This window comes from Bombina bombina, chromosome 3 (genome assembly GCF_027579735.1).
Source record: "Bombina bombina isolate aBomBom1 chromosome 3, aBomBom1.pri, whole genome shotgun sequence".
NCBI lineage: Eukaryota > Metazoa > Chordata > Amphibia > Anura > Bombinatoridae > Bombina > Bombina bombina.
Genome location: NC_069501.1, coordinates 624,191,480 through 624,213,841, shown reverse-complemented (window position 1 = coordinate 624,213,841; position 22,362 = coordinate 624,191,480). Strand labels below are relative to the sequence as shown.

The following is a 22,362-nucleotide window of genomic DNA, read 5'->3' as shown; positions in this document are numbered from 1 at the left end:
CCCTACTCTCCCTTTCCCTTTCCCCTCTCTTCCCTTAAAAGGACTGCATAGAATTCCTACATTTCGGCAGAGGGCGGATTCTCTCGATGGGGCCAAGGTTGTGAAGTACGGGGTGAGTTGACAGTTTTGTTTTGTCTGGGTGGGCTGTTGCGACACACAGGGGTTCCCCCCACACTTAATAAAAGGTCCAATGGCAGCTACTAGTATTACTCTGATCTCACATAATGTGAGAGGCCTCAACTCCGACATTAAAAGAAGAAAAGCTCTAACACAATATAGACAGCTAGGAGCTAACGTCATATTCTTGCAAGAGACGCATTTTAAGACCGGGTACATCCCGAAGTACTGGACGACACAGGTTCCCTTGCACTTTCATTCCACAATTGATAAGAAGAAGAGGGGAGTTTCAATTCTGCTACACTCTTCACTAAATTTTAAACTCATTGACACTACTATAGATAAAGAGGGCAGATATATAATTGTGAGGGGCACTCTAAATGAAGTGGAGATTGTTTTATGCAATGTCTATGCCCCAAATGTGCAGCAAGAACAGTTCTTTATCAAGGTGTCCTACCTCCTATCAGGCTGGAACTCAACCAGAATCTTTCTCGCAGGGGATTTTAATGTGTCCTTGTATAAACAAGATCCCCCATCACTAGTACACCAGCACACTTCTCTCTATAGAAATCAAAAGAAAGTTAAGGCAATTTTAAACACAATGGATGGCCATAACCTCCTAGACACATGGAAATCACTATAAGGTACTACTTCCGAGCACACCTTTTTCTCCATGGCCCACAATAAATACTTTAGGTTAGACTACATATTTGTCAGTCAAACACGGTTAACTAACGTTGAGTCCTCCCCTATCCACCCATGTGTGTGGTCTGACCACTCCATAGTCGAGTTAAAATTAGAAGGGCTCCTCCCACCTAGAACTATGAAAAGCTGGACTTATGACCCCATACTTAGGAAAAACCCTTTGCACAGAGAGAAAATTCTTAGGCATATGATAGAATTCTGGGACATTAATACTGATACGGTGGATAACCCTATACAGGTATGGGCGGCTCACAAATCAGTTTTGCAGGGTCTATTTATACAGATTAAAACACGGGCCAAGCACCAAACAAAAGAATTATGTAACACCCTTCAGGCTGAAATAGCAAACCTAGAAAAGAGACACAAATTGACTGGCTCTGCTAGTATATACAAAACATTACTCGACAGACACTAGATACCATGCTCATGACCAATCTATAAGGGTGGGGCTAAGGCTACAATCTTCGTACTTCATTTATGCGAACAAACCAGATAGATTTTTAGCCAATAAAATCAGGAATAAAATTAAGGATATCTCTATACCCACACTTCGCAACTCAGAGGGGACCCAGACTTCCAAGCCAACAGATATAGTTAACATATTTGCTACCTACTATGGCTCATTATGTGATGGGAAAAAAGTTGACAAATGAGAGCTAACACAAAGTTTATGTGATAAATTTTTAGAAGAAGCAGACTTACCCAAGATCTCTCAGCAAGATTTAGACTTTCTACACGCGGACATAACGAACAAAGAAATACTGAATGTCTTACAAGACCTGAAACCAGGGAAAGCAGCAGGTCCGGATGGCTTTCCTGCGGACTATTATAAATTATTTAAATCTTCTCTGGTACCTCATTTAGTTAAGTTCTGTAACCATATCCTCCAGGGTCATTCCATCCCCTCTGATCTTCTAGAAGCTAAAATTATAGTAATTCCCAAACCAGGTAAAGATAGGATGTTGTGCCATAACTACAGACCAATATCTTTAATTAATCAGGACCTTTAAATCTTTACAAAAATCCTAGCTAATCGCCTCAAACATCTTCTTCCTAAAATAATTCACCCTGATCAAGTGGGCTTTATTAAAAATAGGGAGGCCCCAGACAACATTAGAAGGATGGTTGCGTTGATAGACTATCTGCAGGAGACTAAGACGCCTTCTCTGTTGCTTTCGTTAGACGCAGAGAAGGCTTTGACAGAGTAGACTGGGACTTTATGCAGGCGGTCCTGTTGGCATTCGGCATTAGGGGATCATTTTTGACTGCCATTAAGAAGGTGTATTCTTCTCCCACAGCACGAGTTAAGGCTATGGGTCACCAGTCAGACAGATTTGCGGTTCTCAATGGCACCCGACAGGGATGTCCATTATCCCCTCTTATATTCGCTATGTGTATTGAGCCTCTGGCGCAACACATTAGAAAATCAGCCGATATCACAGGGGTCACAATAAAACAAAGGGACTACAAGCTTACTCTTTTTGCAGATGACATCCTTTTGTTCCTGACCAGACCAATGATCACCTTGCCAAATTTATATAAAACTCTAGAGCTGTACTCCAAAGTTTCAGGATACAAGGTTAATCTGGAAAAATGCGAAGCAATGCCAAGAGCGCTCCCTGACCATGCTAGAAAACTGATAGAATTAAATTTTGAGTTCAAATGGGTAAAAAAGCACCTCAAATATTTAGGGATTAATCTTACTGGCCGTTCTACGGAGCTTTACCAGGCCAATTACCCCCAATATATAAGAACGTCAAACACGACTTAAATAGTTGGAGCAAACTAGGATTTTCCTGGTTTGGAAGGTTGTCGGCAATTAAGATGACAGTGCTGCCACGAATATTATATTTATTCCGCACGCTGCCAATAAACATTCCGTCACAGGACCTAGAAGACCTTCAAAGACGTATCGACAGCTTCATACGAGGGGGTAAAAGAGCTAGAATATCCTCCTTTTATTCTTAACAGGCACAGACGGCTAGGGGGAGTTGGGGCGCCAAATTTTAAACATTATTATCAGGCAGCTAGATTGGCACAAACCACCCTGCTTAACAAACTAGAGGAAGAAATAACCTGTACGAAATTAGAGTCAGATATTACAGATAATGATTTATGTGAATCACTCCTATGGGTTCCAAGACCTCACCTAGGTAAGACTTCCAAAAACTTTCCAATCACAGACTTTATGACCACACAATGGACTAGACTAACCTCATCCCTTAAGCTACTACCTAATAGATCTATCAGGACACCGCTCAGTTGCATTATGAACACTGAGTACAGAATGACTATTCGGAAATGGGAGAATAGGGGATTTTACAGGATAGCTGACTTGATGGATAGAGGCAAACTACTTACTACAAGACAGGCTGTACCCAATCCAACGGAACTGTTTTTTTTTTACTTGCAAGTCACCTCTACTTTGCACCACCATTTCCCTTCGGGATTTGGAAGATCGCTCTACACACTAGAATCTATATGTAGCTCGCCCTCCAGACCTAAGAAAACTATATCATACATTTATCAAGCAATCCAGACAGCAGAAGGGAAAACTAAATCCAATTTACAAATTAAATGGGAAAAGGATCTCAACTTTGATGTTGATATCGAAACATGGCATCTAATACTATATAATACGGGGAGGGGACTGCAGAGCGCAGATATGTTGGAAAATTGCATTAAAACCAATTTTCGTTGGTACCTAACCCCACTGATCACCTCACACGCAGGTGGCAATAAAAATTTTGCTATAGGGGATGTGGAGAGGAGGGCAGCTATAGACACATGTGGTGGGACTGCATACACTCAAACAGAACATGGAATCACCTTTCTCACCTTTTTAAGTACAATATTAAACAGCCTTATACACCTGACAATAGATCAAGCATTATTACACACTAGACTCAAAGAGTTTAACAAACATATAAATCAATTTATTAGAATCACCTGCACAGCCACTAGAGTATGTATTGCGCCTCATTGGAAGGTGGGGGCTCCGCCCTGGGGGGAGGTGATCCTTAAGATTAAGCACTACTATAATATGTCAGCACAAGTGGCTATCACTCAAGACACACAAAAATCCTTTCAGAAGGTTTGGTTCTATTGGATCATGCACGATGCATCACACTCTAGGACACAGAATCATTGAGAAAACATATCACTTTAGGTCTAATCATATTCCCAGCTATGGGGCCTCCCTGTGTCTCGTTGATGGCTCATCCGGGCAGGTCGGATTGGGTGGTTTGAGCCCAAAATAACCAGGTCCTTTTTTCCCGTATACCCTTCCCTATCCTTCTAACTCTACTTCTCTCTTTCCCCTTCTCTATCTACCCGCTACTAGTTCTTTTAGTTTAATAGGATAAGAATTATTTCATTATTATTATGTTAGGAACCCATGATTGTAAAGAAGTCGTTTACAATGGGTCATGTTGGCATAGAAGTTGTACTAATGATGTAAGATGATGACTCAAAACTACGACAATATCAGCATTTGTTTATTATCCTAATCCTTTTGTTTTTTGGTTCTGTAAAATTGCTGGAAACTTAACATAAAAATGATGTATTTTTAAGGTTACTGTTGCTTTAAATTTAGCGAGCTCAGAGACCACTTCTGAGACTAATACGCAGTGTCTTTTCCTTCACCTACGTTAACTTTCTCCTTGTTCCCTTTGAGTTCTAGCCTTAAGCGATCACCTGTAGTGCAGATGCGTGAAGGGTTAACAATTTTAGCACACTTTTTAATAAGCTTTTTCTGGGATAAATCCTTTCCTGATCAAATGCTGCTGTACCCTATTCCTTTTTTCCTAAAGTAATATCTACAGATCAGTCTACAGACTATTAATAAGGAAATTGTGGTTCCCTATTTTGTGCAGCTCCTAAGAACTCCAAGGAGTGTCTTGTGAGAGCTCTGAAATACTATGTGGAAGCCACAAAAGATTTCAAACTTTCTTCTTTTCGTTATGTTAATTTGTCTGGGCCTCTCAAAGTTCAGAAAGCTACGATTGTGACTTTAGCTGCTTGGCTTAATTTGTAATGCTTATTTGGTTGCATTACTGCTCATTCTAGTAGAGTGGTTGCCAGGTCTTCAGTCTTTCGTACTGACTCTTCTATTGATCAGATTTGCAAGGCAGCTACTTGGTCTTATTTGCACACTTTTTTTTTTTTATCACTTAGATATGTAGGCTGCTTTTTGGCAGGAAAGTTCTGTGGGCCGTAGTGCCTGATTAGTAACATCCGGCCTTCACTGTTTGTCCCTCCCTATTTTATAGTGATCTTCTATATTTCAATTCTTGGTAACCTGAGAACTCTCACCATCTGATCAAAGAAAACAGAATTCATGCTTGCCTGATTAAATGTATTTCTTATGATAGTGAGAGTCCACGGGGTCGATCCGATATAAAGCGTCGCCCGCAAAAGCCGGCGACGCCAATATTTACGCTGATTTGGTATCCTATATACGGCGTAACCTAGAAGTTACGCGCGTATATTTCTGCCGTCGCCCGTAGTTTTTTGGGCCATAGGCAGGTATACCAAACCAGCGCAGTTTGGTATCCAATATGCAGCGTAAGGACTTACGTGGCGAAAATGGAGAAAACTTACTCCATTTTCACCTCGCCACAAAAAGCAGCCGTAAGAAGCCTTACGCTGACTATTGGAGCCCCGTAACTCCCTAAACTAACTAGAAAATAAACCTAACACCTAACGCATGCGCAATGTCTATCTCCCTGTCAACCGCGATCTGCTAAAATAAACCTAACACCTAACGCATGCGCAATGTCTATCTCCCTGTCAACCGCGATCCCCCCCCCCCCGAAATCCCTAATAAAGTTATTACCCCCCTAAACCGCCGCTCCCGGACCCCGCCGCCATCTACATAAACTAACCCCCTACTGTGAGCCTCTAAAACCGACGCCATCTACCTTATCTATCCCCTAATCTGACCCCTTACACCGCCGCCACCTATATAAAAATTATTAACCCCTAATCTAATCCCCCTATACCGCCGCCAGCTATATTAATATTATTAACCCCTAATGTAAGCCCCTTACACCGCCGCCATCTCTATTAAAATGATTAACCCCTAATTTAATCTACCTACCCCGCCGCCAGCTATATTATCTATATTAACCCTAAGTATATTATAGTTAATATAGTTATTACATTATATATATTAACTATATTAACCATAATTATATTAGGGTTAATATAGTTACTATAGTATTTATATTAACTATATTAACTCTATCTAACCCTAACACCCCTAACTAAATTTATATTAAATTAATCTAGGGCTGCAACAACTAATCGGTAAGTTTTGATCATAAAAATAGTTGTCAACAAATCTCATTATCAATTAGGTGGTCAGCGATTAGTTGGTCAGTTGCACAGCACCAGCTGTACTTAATTACATTGTAGCTATGTTAGGGTTAATATTTATTTTACAGGTAAATTGTTAATTATTTTAACTAGGTATAATAGATATTAAATAGTTATTAACTATTTAATATCTACCTAGTTAAAATAATTACCCAATTACCTGTAAAATAAATCCTAACCTAAGTTACAAATACACCTACACTATCAATAAATTTAATAAACTACAAACATCTATCTAAAAATACAATTAAATTAACTAAACTAAATTACAAAAAAAAACAAACACTAAATTACAAAAAATAAAAAAAGATTACAAGATTTTTAAGCTAATTACACCTATTCTAAGCCCCCTAATAAAATAATAAACCCCCAAAATAAAAAAAATTCCCTGCCCTATTCTAAATTCAACAAATTTCAAAGCTCTTTACCTTACCAGCCCTTAAAAGGGCCTTTTGTGGGGCATGCCCCAAAGAATTCAGCTCTTTTGCATACAACAAATACAATACCCCCCCCCCCCCCATTACAACCCACCACCCACATACCCCTATTCTAAACCCACCCAAACCCCCCTTAAAAAAGCCTAACACTACCCCCCTGAAGATCTCCCTACCTTGTCTTCACCACACCGGGCCGAACTCCTGATCCGATCCGGGCGATGTCTTCCTCCAAGCGGCAAAGAAGAATTCTTCCTCCGGCGATGTCATCCTCCAAGCGGCAAAGAAGAATTCTTCCTCCGGCGACGTCTTCCTCCAAGCGGCAGCAAAGTCTTCATTCTTCCGGCGGCATCTTCAATCTTCTTTCTTCGCTCCGCCGCCGCGGAGCATCCATCCCGGCCGACTGCTGAACTTGGAATGAGGTACCTTTTAAATGACGTCATCCAAGATGGCGTCCGCCGAATTCCGATTGGCTGATAGGATTCTATCAGCCAATCGGAATTAAGTTAAAAAAATCTGATTGGCTGATTGAATCAGCCAATCAGATTCAAGTTCAATCCGATTGGCTGATCCAATCAGATTGAGCTCGCATTCTATTGGCTGTTCCGATCAGCCAATAGAATGCGAGCTCAATCTGATTGGCTGATTGGATCAGCCAATCGGATTGAACTTGAATCTGATTGGCTGATTCAATCAGCCAATCAGATTTTTTTAACTTAATTCCGATTGGCTGATAGAATCCTATCAGCCAATCGGAATTCGGCGGACGCCATCTTGGATGACGTCATTTAAAGGTACCTCATTCCAAGTTCAGCAGTCGGCCGGGATGGATGCTCCGCGGCGGCGGAGCAAAGAAAGAAGATTGAAGATGCCGCCGGAAGAATGAAGACTTTGCTGCCGCTTGGAGGAAGACGTCGCCGGAGGAAGAATTCTTCTTTGCCGCTTGGAGGAAGACATCGCCCGGATCGGATGAGGAGTTCTGCCCGGTGTGGTGAAGACAAGGTAGGGAGATCTTCAGGGGGGTAGTGTTAGGCTTTTTTAAGGGGGGTTTGGGTGGGTTTAGAATAGGGGTATGTGGGTGGTGGGTTGTAATGGGGGGGGGGGGGGTATTGTATTTGTTGTATGCAAAAGAGCTGAATCCTTTGGGGCATGCCCCACAAAAGGCCCTTTTAAGGGCTGGTAAGGTAAAGAGCTTTGAAATTTGTTGAATTTAGAATAGGGCAGGGATTTTTTTTTATTTTGGGGGTTTATTATTTTATTAGGGGGCTTAGAATAGGTGTAATTAGCTTAAATATCTTGTAATCTTTTTTTTATTTTTTGTAATTTAGTTTAGTTAATTTAATTGTATTTTTAGATAGATGTTTGTAGTTTATTAAATTTATTGATAGTGTAGGTGTATTTGTAACTTAGTTTAGGATTTATTTTACAGGTAATTGGGTAATTATTTTAACTAGGTAGATATTAAATAGTTAATAACTATTTAATATCTATTATACCTAGTTAAAATAATTAACAATTTACCTGTAAAATAAATATTAACCCTAACATAGCTACAATGTATTTATTAATTATATTGTAGCTATCTTAGGGTTTATTTTATAGGTAAGTATTTAGATTTAAATAGGAATATTTTAGTTTATAAATGAATTAGATTAATTTAATATAAATTTAGTTAGGGTTAGATAGAGTTAATATAGTTTATATAAATACTATAGTAACTATATTAACCCTAATATAATTAGGGTTAATATAGTTAATATATATAATGTAATACCTATATTAACTATAATATACTTAGGGTTAATATAGATAATATAGCTGGCGGCGGGGTAGGTAGATTAAATTAGGGGTTAATCATTTTAATAGAGATGGCGGCGGTGTAAGGGGCTTACATTAGGGGTTAATAATTTTAATATAGATGGCGGCGGTGTTAGGGGCTCACTTTAGGGGGTTATAGATATAATATAGCTGGCGGCGGGGTACGGGAGCGGCGGTTTAGGGGTTAATAACTTTATTAGGTTGCGGCTGGGTAAAGGAGCGGCGGTTTAGGGGTTAATAGCTTTTTTATTGTTAGGCTAGTGAGGGGGGATAGCGGATAGAGGGTTAGACAGTGCGGGCTATGTTAGGGAGGCGTGTTAGACAGTGCGGGCTATGTTAGGGAGGCGTGTTAGACAGTGCGGGTGTTTTAGACTTTAGTCAGGTTTTATAGGCGCCGGCAGTTTCTAACGTGCCGCAAGTCACTGGCGACGCCAGAAATTTGTACTTACGCAGATTTCTGGACATCGCTGGTTTGTGAGACTTACGGCACGTTAGCATCTGACGGCGACCTATATGGGATGGCTCGAGTTGCGAGCTGAAACTGCGGGCGACGCCGGTTCCCTCGCTTGCGCCGCAAACTGCGATCGATATCGGATCGCGCCCCACAAGTCCAGCTCACTCTCTTTTTGTTCAGGTGGCATCTGTACTTCTTTGCCCAGCTTTACATTTCATGATTTTGTTTCCCTCATCTATTTAGCTGTATGTATGACTGAGGATCATGGGAATCCCCAAGGCAGAACATACTGTGATCTGAGACGTCTTCAAAGAGAATGCAGCATGTCTGTAGAAAGAACAGGACACATGCAGGAACTGTTATCTCCTTCACTTTGCAGCGCTGCTCCGTATCAGTCTGTTCTTAAACTGAGCTGTGCTCTGGCTGCACTGTGTTTTCCGTAACACAGTGCAACCAGACGAAGCACTGTTTAAAGAGAACAGTTAAATATGGAGCAGGACTGTGTCTCATGGATTTTTTTCAACAACACCCTGTAGCCTTTCCTGGTCTGCAAAGCTGTGACTCCTGAATGTAAGACATTCTTGTGTGCAATGCACCTTTTTATTGCTACATTTGTACCTTATTATGTGATGTTAGACCAAGAGTAAAGGAAACAAATATATTCAAGAGACATTTTAAAAACGTCACTTTTTTTTTTTCCTCTGCAGCTAATTTGCAATGGGATTTACATGCTGCAATATATTATAAAACTTTAAAAATGTGCTTTATTCTCCAGTTAATCAACATGTTGCAATTGATATGGTATAACTACCTAATAATAAACTGAATTTCACTTCAAAATGACCTGCAGAAAACTTTTCACTAAAATAAATCTCATTGCAGAAAGTGAAAAAAAAAGTTCTGGGATTGGAAGTGGGGGGGATTTAAAACTCGTGGTATCTTTCAGGAGAGGAATTCCCACATGTGATGACTTGTGGACTCTCACCATCATGAAATAAATTTATTTTTATTGTAAACCTATTTTTTATTTGAATGTTTTGTAGTCTGATTTAGTAAGATCTCTTCACAGTAGAGATTGTCAAATGATTGTCATTTTATCCCCTTTGACAGGGTACAGAGGTGAAGGCCATTACTTACTCAGCTATGCAGATTCATGAAGATGAGAAGCCAGAGGTCTTTGTCATCATTGACATCTGAGTTGGTGGGACATGGGAATGCCCCAGTGCAGATTCCTCCTGTTTGCTACCTCCTATTTATTGTCTTCTTTTTCGTGGCGTTGTAAAGGGACCTTGAGCTCTTAAGTAATACTGACAGAGATGTACAATTTGATATGGAAGCTGATATAGTGAATGCTGCTAACCTATCCAGATTTTAAATGTAAATACTGATACCATTACATGCTGCTAGCTAGTGTGCAATTGATAGCAAGCAGGGTGACACATGTAGATTTTTAATTAAAATGTATTTGCCTTATTTCTGCTGCTTATTTTATCTGTAGAATAGTTGTTTACGCAGGACAAATGTCTGTATGAGTGAGTGAATGCTGGGAATGAGGACAGTCACACAATGTGTAAAATTGTCTGTTATTCTAACTTGGGATAAATAATTTACATATAGTGTTCATGGGTGGTCTGTACATCATAGTACTTATATAGTTAGTATGATATAATGAAGCCAGAGAGAAAGTAAAATGTGATTATCATTCAGTAAGGACAATGTTCAGGACATCTTCCTTTTGCCCTAAAACCATAAAAGGTAAATGATGACTGTTAAGAGAGCACTCTGGTACCTCACTATATAAGATTCATTTATCCATCTTCAAACAGGATACTAGCCAGGCCAGAGTAGATTAGTGCTGAAGAATATGATTCTGCCCTGAATGAGTCTAGGCTATAAAATGTTGTAAAAGCAAAGTTGAGGACACAGCTGAATATTGTAAAAAGCAGAGTGGTATAGGAAGCTAGTAAATAATCCAAAAACGGTTATAATACTACAGTGATATCTCCTACTGCCACAGGAATCATAGACCTAGAACTCTACTGAAGAAACAAATGTTATTGATCCCTCATTTTTAATTTCTGTTCCTCTTCCTCCTCTTCACTGTCTTCCACCTCCTGAATGACCAGGTCAGACTCTGGCCGCTCACCCGCACTCTCTCTGCCATCCTCTTTGAAGTTCCATTCTTGGCCTCGCTCATTCTCTGGTGGAAGTACCAGTGGCTGGTCATTTCCAAAGTCAAAGCTAACATTGTCCAAGCCAGCCTCTGTCAGACATGGGTGGCAGAGCCGGTATCTTCTTGTTCCATCTTGGATGACCCGGCCGGTAACTTCTGTCACTGGGAGCTTGCACCTTCTGCAGATTAGTTTACCGGCTTCATGGATCTAGGTAAGGAAGATTACATACTATTATAATTAGAATACATGAACATATGCACTCAGCCTGCACCCTCCAGAGGGTGAAGAATATATCAGTTATTTCAGAAACCTGAAGATTATATCAGTTATTTCAGAAATTAGTTTGTCTGGCTTTTGCAATCGAGGGCCCACATACTTCTACAATATTTTTTTTCTGGCTCCTTACATGCTTTCTCCACATCACTCTATAAAATTGTTCCCTGGCCCCTTAAAAGGGATATAAACAAATATGTTCAATCAACGTAAATGTAAAAAAAACAGCAAACAACTAACTTGTTTTTTGTGTGCAAAACTACCACTTCTCAGTCTAACCCCTGCCCCCAGTGTGATATGGGAGCTGACATCTTGGAAATTTAGGTTATATTCTGACTGATCTAGGCATGAGCAAGCCTAACTCTCTGTAATCTAGTCTATTCTCTTAATAGTACACCAGCCTATTAGTTTTATGACATCAGGCTAAGATAAGCCTTCCCGCAGATGCCCGCCCCCTCCTCCTGGGGCTGAAGTAATGTACACTGCACCAAAATAGTGTAAAATCCATTCTAAAATGATGAATAATACTTTGGAATTATATATATAATACACTGCTTAGTCAGTTTCAATGTTGTAAAAGCAATGTTTAAAATCCCTTAAAGGGCATGAGCGAAAAAGGGGTTTATCTATTTGTCTGTGCATGTTGGATGTTGCGCTTGTATTACAAGTTGAAAGTAAACGCAATCACTTGAGCACAATTTATGTATTTACAGACATATACACACACACCCCCACACCAAAATACCAAATACCATCAGATATATGAAGAAATATTCATATTTTCATGTTGGGTTAGAGCACTTGATAATATGTGATTGGATTTGCGCTCAAGTAGGGTGTTAGTTTTTTTTTTTCTTTTACAAGATATGACGAGTCCACGATTTCATCCTTACTTATGGGATATCGCCTCCTGGTCAGCAGGAGGAGGCAAAGAGCTCCACAGCAGAGCTGTATATATAGCTCCTCCCTTCCCTCCCCCTCCAGTCATTCTCTTTGCCTGTGCTATTGATAGAAGAGAGGTAAAGAGAGGTGTTTAGTTAAGATTCTTCAATCAAGAGGTTTTTTGTTTTTAAATGGTGCCAAAGTGTACTATTTTATTACAGAGCAGCTTCGAGTAGTCTTTTTAGACTGTGGGAACTGGTGGATTTTTGTCTCCACTGCGCCTCCCAGGATTGTGCTGCGTTTGCTGTACATGGTCTTGGAAATTCTTAACTAAGACTTCTCTGTTTCACTGGACCTCAGGAGGAAAAGTGGACCTCTTGATACTGTGAAGTTGTCATGCTGTTCCTCAGCATGAAGGTAAGTGCAGTTCTTTTATTCTGGGACACAGAAACAAAATCTCAGTTGGACTGTATGTTCACTATGCTATGGGCAAAAATTTTCCCTTTAAGTAGATAGTGACAGAACCAGACACTCTAGCAGTCTACTACCTAGAAGCGCTGGGATAGGAGTACGAAGATGACATAGTGTACCAGACTCTGACAATGTTTTATTAAAAAGTTGGACGCTGGGAGCTAATATTTGTGCTTGACCAGACACTCAGGCGTTTAGTGTGTGCCTTGAAGCGCTGGGACATTCTGTGTGGAGTTCTCATTTGGGCCTGGCTGACGCAGGGGACAGTTTCGGAGTGCGTATAATCATATTAGCCTCTGGTAAATGGCGGATTTGTTACTAGTGTTTAGCGTGTTGGAATCACGCCCACTTAGGGCGGGGCTTAGGCCTTCGCACACTTTCATAGCGCAGTCATTGTTGTGGTTAACAGTTTCTCCTCTCGGCTTCTAAGCATGCTTAACCTGATTTGGACAGACGATTCTTGGTGCGCAAAGCTTGTAATAATCAGTCCGGTCACAGGAACAGGTAGGAGCCGCAGCAGAGCTACGGCGAGGTGACGAAGTTTTTATTTTCATAGACAATCTGTGTCAAAAATCTTTACTTGTGTGTTATTTTCCAAAGACAATTGTTCAGGGAAGGTGAACTTAGAATAGTTTCTCCCTTATAGATACAGTACTCGGCATATTTTATTTTTTCAATTGAAAAATAAAAAACGGTGTAAGATGTGTGAATTGAGTTCTTAAAGATACAGTACTCACCATATTTATTTTACAACCAAATTTACTCTGTGAGTCAAATTTTCTTGTTCAATTTATTAAAATGGATGAGCAAAGTGCATGCCTTATGTGTTTAAATGCCATTGTGGAACCTCCTGTTACACTTTGTCCCTCATGTATTACTAGGGCATTATAGTGTAAAGAACAAATTTTCTTTAATGATGATTGTGTTCAGACTGATGAGGTTCAGAATATGCCACAATTCTCTCCCCAAGCGTCTCAGCCCATAACGCCCCCGCGCAGGCGACGCCATGTTCTTCATCGGCGTCTGCGTCATTCACTCTGCAGGATATGGCTGCAGTTATGTCATCAACTCTTACAGAAGTGTTATCTACGTTGCCAGTACTACAGGGTAAACGTAGTAGAAAAGTGACCCAGGTAGTCCATGCGGCTTCTGATTCCTTGATGGCGATCTTCAGATTTAAGCTTGAACACCTTCGCCTGTTACTGCGGCAGGTTTTGATGACTCTGGACGACTGTGACTCTATTCCCTCCAGAGAAATTGTGTAAGATGGACAGATATTTGGAGGTCCCTACTTATGCTGATGTTTTTCCGATTCCTAAGAGAATTTCGGAAATTATTACCAAGCAATGGGAAAGACCGGGTATACCGTTCTCTCCTTCCCCTATGTTTAAGAAAATGTATCCTTTACCTGACACAGTTAGGGATGCTTGGCAAACTATTCCTAAGGTGGAGGGAGCCATTTCTACACTAGCTAAGCGTATGACTATTCCTATTGAGGACAGTTGTGCTTTCAAGGACACTATGGATAAAAAGTTGGAGGGTCTTCTAAAGAAGCTGTTTGTTCAAGATTTTCTATTGCAACCAACGGCTTGCATTGTACCAGTTATAACTGCGGCTGCCTTTTGGTTTGATGCCCTAGAAGAGTCTCTTAAGACTGAGACTCCTTTGGAAGATATAATGGATAGAATCAAGGCCCTTAAGCTGGCCAATTATTTTGTTACGGATGCCGCCTTTCAGATCGCCAAGTTGGCGGCTAAGACTGCAGGTTTGTCCATTTTAGCACGCAGAGCCTTATGGTTGAAATCTTGGTCTGCGGATGTATCCTCTAAATCCAAGTGTAGCGATCGCTCAGCTGATCGCTCTTCCTCTTCCCGGATTTCTTCGGCGCTATTGCGCTACGCTCTGTTGCCTAGCAACTTGGCTGAAGCCGTCCCTCTCCTCTGACGTAAGAATGGCTTCTTATTCCGGCGTCTTCTCTCCTCCGGTGCCTGTTTGTTTTCACCCGTTGGCTTGTGAGTATTCTATATATATTAACCTGAGCTTGTTAATATTCTGAACCCTGAACCCCTATCTGACTGATTTATTGTTGCTGGACATTGCTTTCTGGATTATTCTATTGGTTAACCCTTACCTGCCTGATTACACGTTGCTAGACATTGCTTGCTGGATTATTCTATTGGTTAACCCTTACCTGCCTGATTACACGTTGCTGGACATTGCTTGCTGGATTATTCTATTGGTTAACCCTTACCTGCCTGATTACAAGTTGCTGGACATTGCTTGCTGGATTACTCTATTGCTTAACCCCTACGTGCCTGATTACACGTTGCTGGACATTGCTTGCTGGATTATTCTAATGGTTAACCCCTGCCTACCTGATTGCACGTTGCTGGACATTGCTTACTTGACAACTCTCTTGATTAACCCTATCTACACAAAGTTTCTTCTCCTGACCCTGCTGTGCCATCTTCCAGCCTATCTCTGTGAGTATTTCATACTGTAGCTGTCGCAGGGTCAGGTCCTGGTATATACTCACTGTGCTAGGGTGTTATTACCCTCATTCTAGCATTTGGGTCTAACTCTGGACTTTACCTATCCTGACACCAAGCTTTTAGCTATTCCTTTCAAAGGAAAGACCCTATTTGGGCCTGAATTGAAAGATATTTCTGACATTACAGGAGGTAAGGGTCATCTACTCCCTCAGGATAAGACGTCCAAACATAAGAGACAGAGTAATTTCTCCAACATAGGTGTGTCCGGTCCACGGCGTCATCCTTACTTGTGGGATATTCTCTTCCCCAACAGGAAATGGCAAAGAGCCCAGCAAAGCTGGTCACATGATCCCTCCTAGGCTCCGCCTACCCCAGTCATTCTCTTTGCCGTTGTACAGGCAACATCTCCACGGAGATGGCTTAGAGTTTTTTAGTGTTTAACTGTAGTTTTTCATTATTCAATCAAGAGTTTGTTATTTTCAAATAGTGCTGGTACGTACTATTTACTCAGAAACAGAAAAGAGATGAAGAATTCTGTTTGTATGAGGAAAATGATTTTAGCAACCGTAACTAAAATCCATGGCTGTTCCACACAGGACTGTTGAGAGCAATTAACTTCAGTTGGGGGAACAGTTTGCAGTCCCTTGCTGCTTGAGGTATGACACATTCTAACAAGACGATGTAATGCTGGAAGCTGTCATTTTCCCTATGGGATCCGGTAAGCCATGTTTATTACGATTGTAAATAAGGGCTTCACAAGGGCTTATTTAAACTGTAGACTTTTTCTGGGCTAAATCGATTGATTATTAACACATATTTAGCCTTGAGGAATCATTTTATCTGGGTATTTTGATATAATAATATCGGCAGGCACTGTTTTAGACACCTTATTCTTTAGGGGCTTTCCCAAAGCATAGGCAGAGTCTCATTTTCGCGCCGGTGTTGCGCACTTGTTTTTGAGAGGCATGGCATGCAGTCGCATGTGAGAGGAGCTCTGATACTTATAAAAGACTTCTGAAGGCGTCATTTGGTATCGTATTCCCCTTTGGGTTTGGTTGGGTCTCAGCAAAGCAGATACCAGGGACTGTAAAGGGGTTTAAAGCTTAAAACGGCTCCGGTTCCGTTATTTTAAGGGTTAAAGCTTCCAAAATTGGTGTGCAATATTTTCAAGGCTTTAAGACGCTGTGGTGAAAATTTGGTGAATTTTGAACAATTCCTTCATGTTTTTTCGCAATTGCAGTAATAAAGTGTGTTCAGTTTAAAATTTAAAGTGACAGTAACGGTTTTATTTTAAAACGTTTTTTGTACTTTCTGATCAAGTTTATGCCTGTTTAACATGTCTGAACTACCAGATAGACTGTGTTCTGAATGTGGGGAAGCCAGAATTCCTATTCATTTAAATAAATGTGATTTATGTGATAATGACAATGATGCCCAAGATGATTCCTCAAGTGAGGGGAGTAAGCATGGTACTGCATCATTCCCTCTTTCGTCTACACGAGTCTTGCCCACTCAGGAGGCCCCTAGTACATCTAGCGCGCCAATACTCCTTACTATGCAACAATTAACGGCTGTAATGGATAATTCTGTCAAAAACATTTTAGCCAAAATGAACCCTTGTCAGCGTAAGCGTGGCTGCTCTGTTTTAGTTACTGAAGAGCATGACGACGCTGATATTAATATCTCTGAAGGGCCCCTAACCCAATCTGAGGGGGCCAGGGAGGTTTTGTCTGAGGGAGAAATTACTGATTTAGGGAACATTTCTCAGCAGGCTGAATCTGATGTGATTACATTTAAATTTAAATTGGAACATCTCCGCATTTTGCTTAAGGAGGTATTATCCACTCTGGATGATTGTGAAAATTTAGTCATCCCAGAGAAACTATGTAAAATGGACAAGTTCCTAGAGGTGCCGGGGCTCCCAGAAGCTTTTCCTATACCCAAGCGGGTGGCGGACATTGTTAATAAAGAATGGGAAAGGCCCGGTATTCCTTTCGTCCCTCCCCCCATATTTAAAAAATTGTTTCCTATGGTCGACCCCAGAAAGGACTTATGGCAGTCAGTCCCCAAGGTCGAGGGAGCGGTTTCTACTTTAAACAAACGCACCACTATTCCCATAGAGGATAGTTGTGCTTTCAAAGATCCTATGGATAAAAAATTAGAAGGTTTGCTTAAAAAGATGTTTGTTCAGCAGGGTTACCTTCTACAACCCATTTCATGCATTGTCCCTGTCACTACTGCCGCATATTTCTGGTTTGATGAACTGCTTAAGGTGCTCGATAGTGACTCTCCTCCTTATGAGGAGATTATGGACAGAATCAATGCTCTCAAATTGGCTAATTCTTTCACTCTAGACGCCTCTTTGCAATTGGCTAAGTTAGCGGCTAAGAACTCTGGGTTTGCTATTGTGGCGCGCAGAGCGCTTTGGTTGAAATCTTGGTCGGCTGATGCGTCTTCCAAGAACAAACTACTAAACATTCCTTTCAAGGGGAAAACGTTGTTTGGTCCTGACTTGAAGGAGATTATCTCTGATATCACTGGGGGTAAGGGCCACGCCCTTCCTCAGGATCGGCCTTTCAAGGCAAAAAATAGACCTAATTTTCGTCCCTTTCGTAAAAACGGACCAGCCCAAGGTGCTACGTCCTCTAAGCAAGAGGGTAATACTTCTCAGGCCAAGCCAGCTTGGAGACCAATGCAAGGCTGGAACAAGGGAAAGCAGGCCAAGAAACCTGCCACTGCTACCAAGACAGCATGAAATATTGGCCCCCGATCCGGGACCGGATCTGGTGGGGGGCAGACTCTCTCTCTTCGCTCAGGCTTGGGCAAGAGATGTTCTGGATCCTTGGGCGCTAGAAATAGTCTCCCAGGGTTATCTTCTGGAATTCAAGGGACTTCCCCCAAGGGGGAGGTTCCACAGGTCGCAGTTGTCTTCAGACCACATAAAAAGACAGGCGTTCTTACATTGTGTAGAAGACCTGTTAAAAATGGGAGTGATTCATCCTGTTCCATTAAGAGAACAAGGGATGGGGTTCTACTCCAATCTGTTCATAGTTCCCAGAAAAGAGGGAACGTTCAGACCAATCCTAGATCTCAAGATCTTAAACAAATTTCTCAAGGTCCCATCGTTCAAGATGGAAACCATTCGAACTATCCTTCCTTCCATCCAGGAAGGTCAATTCATGACCACGGTGGATTTAAAGGATGCGTATCTACATATTCCTATCCACAAGGAACATCATCGGTTCCTAAGGTTTGCATTCCTGGACAAACATTACCAGTTCGTGGCGCTTCCTTTCGGATTAGCCACTGCTCCAAGGATTTTCACAAAGGTACTAGGGTCCCTTCTAGCGGTGCTAAGACCAAGGGGCATTGCAGTAGTACCTTACCTGGACGACATTCTGATTCAAGCGTCGTCCCTTCCTCAAGCAAAGGCTCACACGGACATTGTCCTGGCCTTTCTCAGATCTCACGGCTGGAAAGTGAACGTGGAAAAGAGTTCTCTATCCCCGTCAACAAGGGTTCCCTTCTTGGGAACAATTATAGACTCCTTAGAAATGAGGATCTTTCTAACAGAGGCCAGAAAAACAAAGCTTCTGGACTCTTGTCGGATACTTCATTCCGTTCCTCTTCCTTCCATAGCTCAGTGCATGGAAGTGATCGGGTTGATGGTGGCGGCGATGGACATAGTTCCTTTTGCGCGCATTCATCTAAGACCATTACAACTGTGCATGCTCAGTCAGTGGAATGGGGACTATTCAGACTTGTCTCCGAAGATACAAGTAAATCAGAGAACCAGAGACTCACTCCGTTGGTGGCTGTCCCTGGACAATCTGTCTCAAGGGATGATGTTCCACAGACCAGAGTGGGTCATTGTCACGACCGACGCCAGTCTGATAGGCTGGGGCGCGGTCTGGGGATCCCTGAAAGCTCAGGGTCTTTGGTCTCGGGAAGAATCTCTTCTACCGATAAATATTCTGGAACTGAGAGCGATATTCAATGCTCTCCAGGCCTGGCCCCAGCTTGCGAGGACCAGGTTCATACGGTTTCAATCAGACAACATGACGACTGTTGCGTACATCAACCATCAGGGGGGAACAAGGAGTTCCCTAGCGATGGAAGAAGTAACCAAAATTATTCTTTGGGCGGAGTCTCACTCCTGCCACCTGTCTGCTATCCACATCCCAGGAGTGGAAAATTGGGAAGCGGATTTTCTGAGTCGGCAGACATTGCATCCGGGGGAGTGGGAACTCCATCCGGAAATCTTTGCCCAAGTCACTCACCTGTGGGGCATTCCAGACATGGATCTGATGGCCTCTCGTCAGAACTTCAAAGTTCCTTGCTACGGGGCCAGATCCAGGGATCCCAAGGCGGCTCTAGTGGATGCACTAGTAGCACCTTGGACCTTCAAACTAGCTTATGTGTTCCCGCCATTTCCTCTCATCCCCAGGCTGATAGCCAGGATCAAGCAGGAGAGGGCGTCGGTGATCTTGATAGCTCCTGCGTGGCCACGCAGGACTTGGTATGCAGATCTGGTGAATATGTCATCGGCTCCACCTTGGAAGCTACCTTTGAGACGAGACCTTCTTGTTCAGGGTCCGTTCGAACATCCGAATCTGGTTTCACTCCAGCTGACTGCTTGGAGATTGAACGCTTGATTTTATCGAAGCGAGGATTCTCAGATTCTGTTATCGATACTCTTGTTCAGGCCAGAAAGCCTGTGACTAGAAAGATTTGCCACAAAATTTGGAAAAAATATATCTGTTGGTGTGAATCTAAAGGATTCCCTTGGGACAAGGTTAAGATTCCTAGGATTCTATCCTTCCTTCAAGAAGGATTGGAAAAAGGATTATCTGCAAGTTCCCTGAAGGGACAGATTTCTGCCTTGTCGGTATTACTTCACAAAAAGCTGGCAGCTGTGCCAGATGTTCAAGCCTTTGTTCAGGCTCTGGTTAGAATCAAGCCTGTTTACAAACCTTTGACTCCTCCTTGGAGTCTCAATTTAGTTCTTTCAGTTCTTCAGGGGGTTCCGTTTGAACCCTTACATTCCGTTGATATTAAGTTATTATCTTGGAAAGTTTTGTTTTTAGTTGCGATTTCTTCTGCTAGAAGAGTCTCAGAATTATCTGCTCTGCAGTGTTCTCCTCCTTATCTGGTGTTCCATGCAGATAAGGTGGTTTTACGTACTAAACCTGGTTTTCTTCCAAAAGTTGTTTCTAACAAAAACATTAACCAGGAGATTATCGTACCTTCTCTGTGTCCAAAACCAGTTTCAAAGAAGGAACGTTTGTTGCACAATTTGGATGTTGTTCGCGCTCTAAAATTCTATTTAGATGCTACAAAGGATTTTAGACAAACATCTTCCTTGTTTGTTGTTTATTCAGGTAAAAGGAGAGGTCAAAAAGCAACTTCTACCTCTCTCTCTTTTTGGATTAAAAGCATCATCAGATTGGCTTACGAGACTGCCGGACGGCAGCCTCCCGAAAGAATCACAGCTCATTCCACTAGGGCTGTGGCTTCCACATGGGCCTTCAAGAACGAGGCTTCTGTTGATCAGATATGTAGGGCAGCGACTTGGTCTTCACTGCACACTTTTACCAAATTTTACAAGTTTGATACTTTTGCTTCTTCTGAGGCTATTTTTGGGAGAAAGGTTTTGCAAGCCGTGGTGCCTTCCATTTAGGTGACCTGATTTGCTCCCTCCCTTCATCCGTGTCCTAAAGCTTTGGTATTGGTTCCCACAAGTAAGGATGACGCCGTGGACCGGACACACCTATGTTGGAGAAAACAGAATTTATGTTTACCTGATAAATTTCTTTCTCCAACGGTGTGTCCGGTCCACGGCCCGCCCTGGTTTTTTTAATCAGGTCTGATATTTTATTTTCTTTAACTACAGTCACCACGGTACCATATGGTTTCTCCTATGCAAATATTCCTCCTTAACGTCGGTCGAATGACTGGGGTAGGCGGAGCCTAGGAGGGATCATGTGACCAGCTTTGCTGGGCTCTTTGCCATTTCCTGTTGGGGAAGAGAATATCCCACAAGTAAGGATGACGCCGTGGACCGGACACACCGTTGGAGAAAGAAATTTATCAGGTAAACATAAATTCTGTTTTTCGTTCCTTTCGAAATTTCAAAGGAGTCCCTTCTTCCTCTTCCACTAAACAGGAAGGGAACTTTGCACAAACCAAGCCCGTCTGGAGACCCAATCGGGCTTGGAACAAGGGTAAACAACCCAAGAAGCCCGCAGCTGCTCCCAAGACAGCATGAAGGGGCGCGGCCCCCGATCCGGGACCGGATCTAGTAGGGGGCAGACTTTCTCTCTTTGTCCAGGCTTGGATAAGAGACGTTCAGGATCCCTGGACACAAGAAATTGTGTCCCAGGGGTATCAACTGGAGTTCAAAAATTCCCTCACAAGGGGAAGGTTTCTTCTTTCATGATTGTCTGTAGACCAGATAAAAAGATAGGCGTTCTTACGTTGTGTAAAATACCTCTCCACTATGGGAGTATTTGTGCCGTTCCAATACAGGGGCAGGGGTTTTACTCAAATCTTTTCTTGGTTCCCAAGAAAGAGGGAACGTTCAGACCCATTTTAGATCTCAAGAGTCTAAACAAGTTTCAAGAGTCCCATCCTTCAAGATGGAGACGATTTGGACAATTCTTCCTTTGATCCAGGAGGGTCAATATATGACTACCGTGGACTTAAAGGATGCATATCTTCACATTCCTATCCACAGAGATCATCACCAGTTTCTAAGGTTTGCCTTCTTGGACAAACATTTTCAGTTCGTGGCTCTTCCCTTCGGGTTGGCCACAGCACCCAGGATCTTCACGAAGGTTCTAGCGTCTTTGCTAGCGGTTCTCAGACCGCGGGGCATTGCAGTGGTGCCTTATTTGGACGATATTCTCATCCAGGCGTCGTCTTACCAACTGACAAAGTCTCATACCGACATAGTTCTGTCCTTCCTAAGGACTCATGGGTGGAAGGTGAATCTAGAAAAGAGTTCACTAATTCCACAGACAAGGGTTTCTTTCCTGGAAACTCTAATAGATTCCATATCCATGAAAATCTTCTTGACGGATGTCAGAAGGTTAAAGATTCTGAATACATGCCGAACCCTTCAGTCCAATCCTCGGCCATCAGTGGCTCAGTGCATGGAGGTA

The 22,362-nt window shown here is 42.1% G+C and overlaps 2 protein-coding genes across 4 annotated transcripts in view; one reads left to right on the top strand and one right to left on the bottom strand.

Moving 5' to 3' along the window:
* ZBTB8OS (zinc finger and BTB domain containing 8 opposite strand) overlaps positions 1-10,380 on the top strand; it is a 115,503-nt gene extending 105,123 nt beyond the window's left edge. For both annotated transcript variants that reach the window (XM_053707266.1, XM_053707267.1), the window contains one exon: positions 10,018-10,380. In XM_053707266.1, the coding sequence (XP_053563241.1) occupies positions 10,018-10,104 (87 nt within the window). In that variant the 3' untranslated portion in view covers positions 10,105-10,380. The remainder of the gene's footprint in view (positions 1-10,017) is intronic.
* Positions 10,381-10,471: 91 nt separating this feature from the next.
* LOC128653772 (zinc finger and BTB domain-containing protein 8A) overlaps positions 10,472-22,362 on the bottom strand; it is a 68,452-nt gene continuing 56,561 nt past the window's right edge. For both annotated transcript variants that reach the window (XM_053707259.1, XM_053707260.1), the window contains exon 4: positions 10,472-11,288. In XM_053707259.1, the coding sequence (XP_053563234.1) occupies positions 10,962-11,288 (327 nt within the window). In that variant the 3' untranslated portion in view covers positions 10,472-10,961. The remainder of the gene's footprint in view (positions 11,289-22,362) is intronic.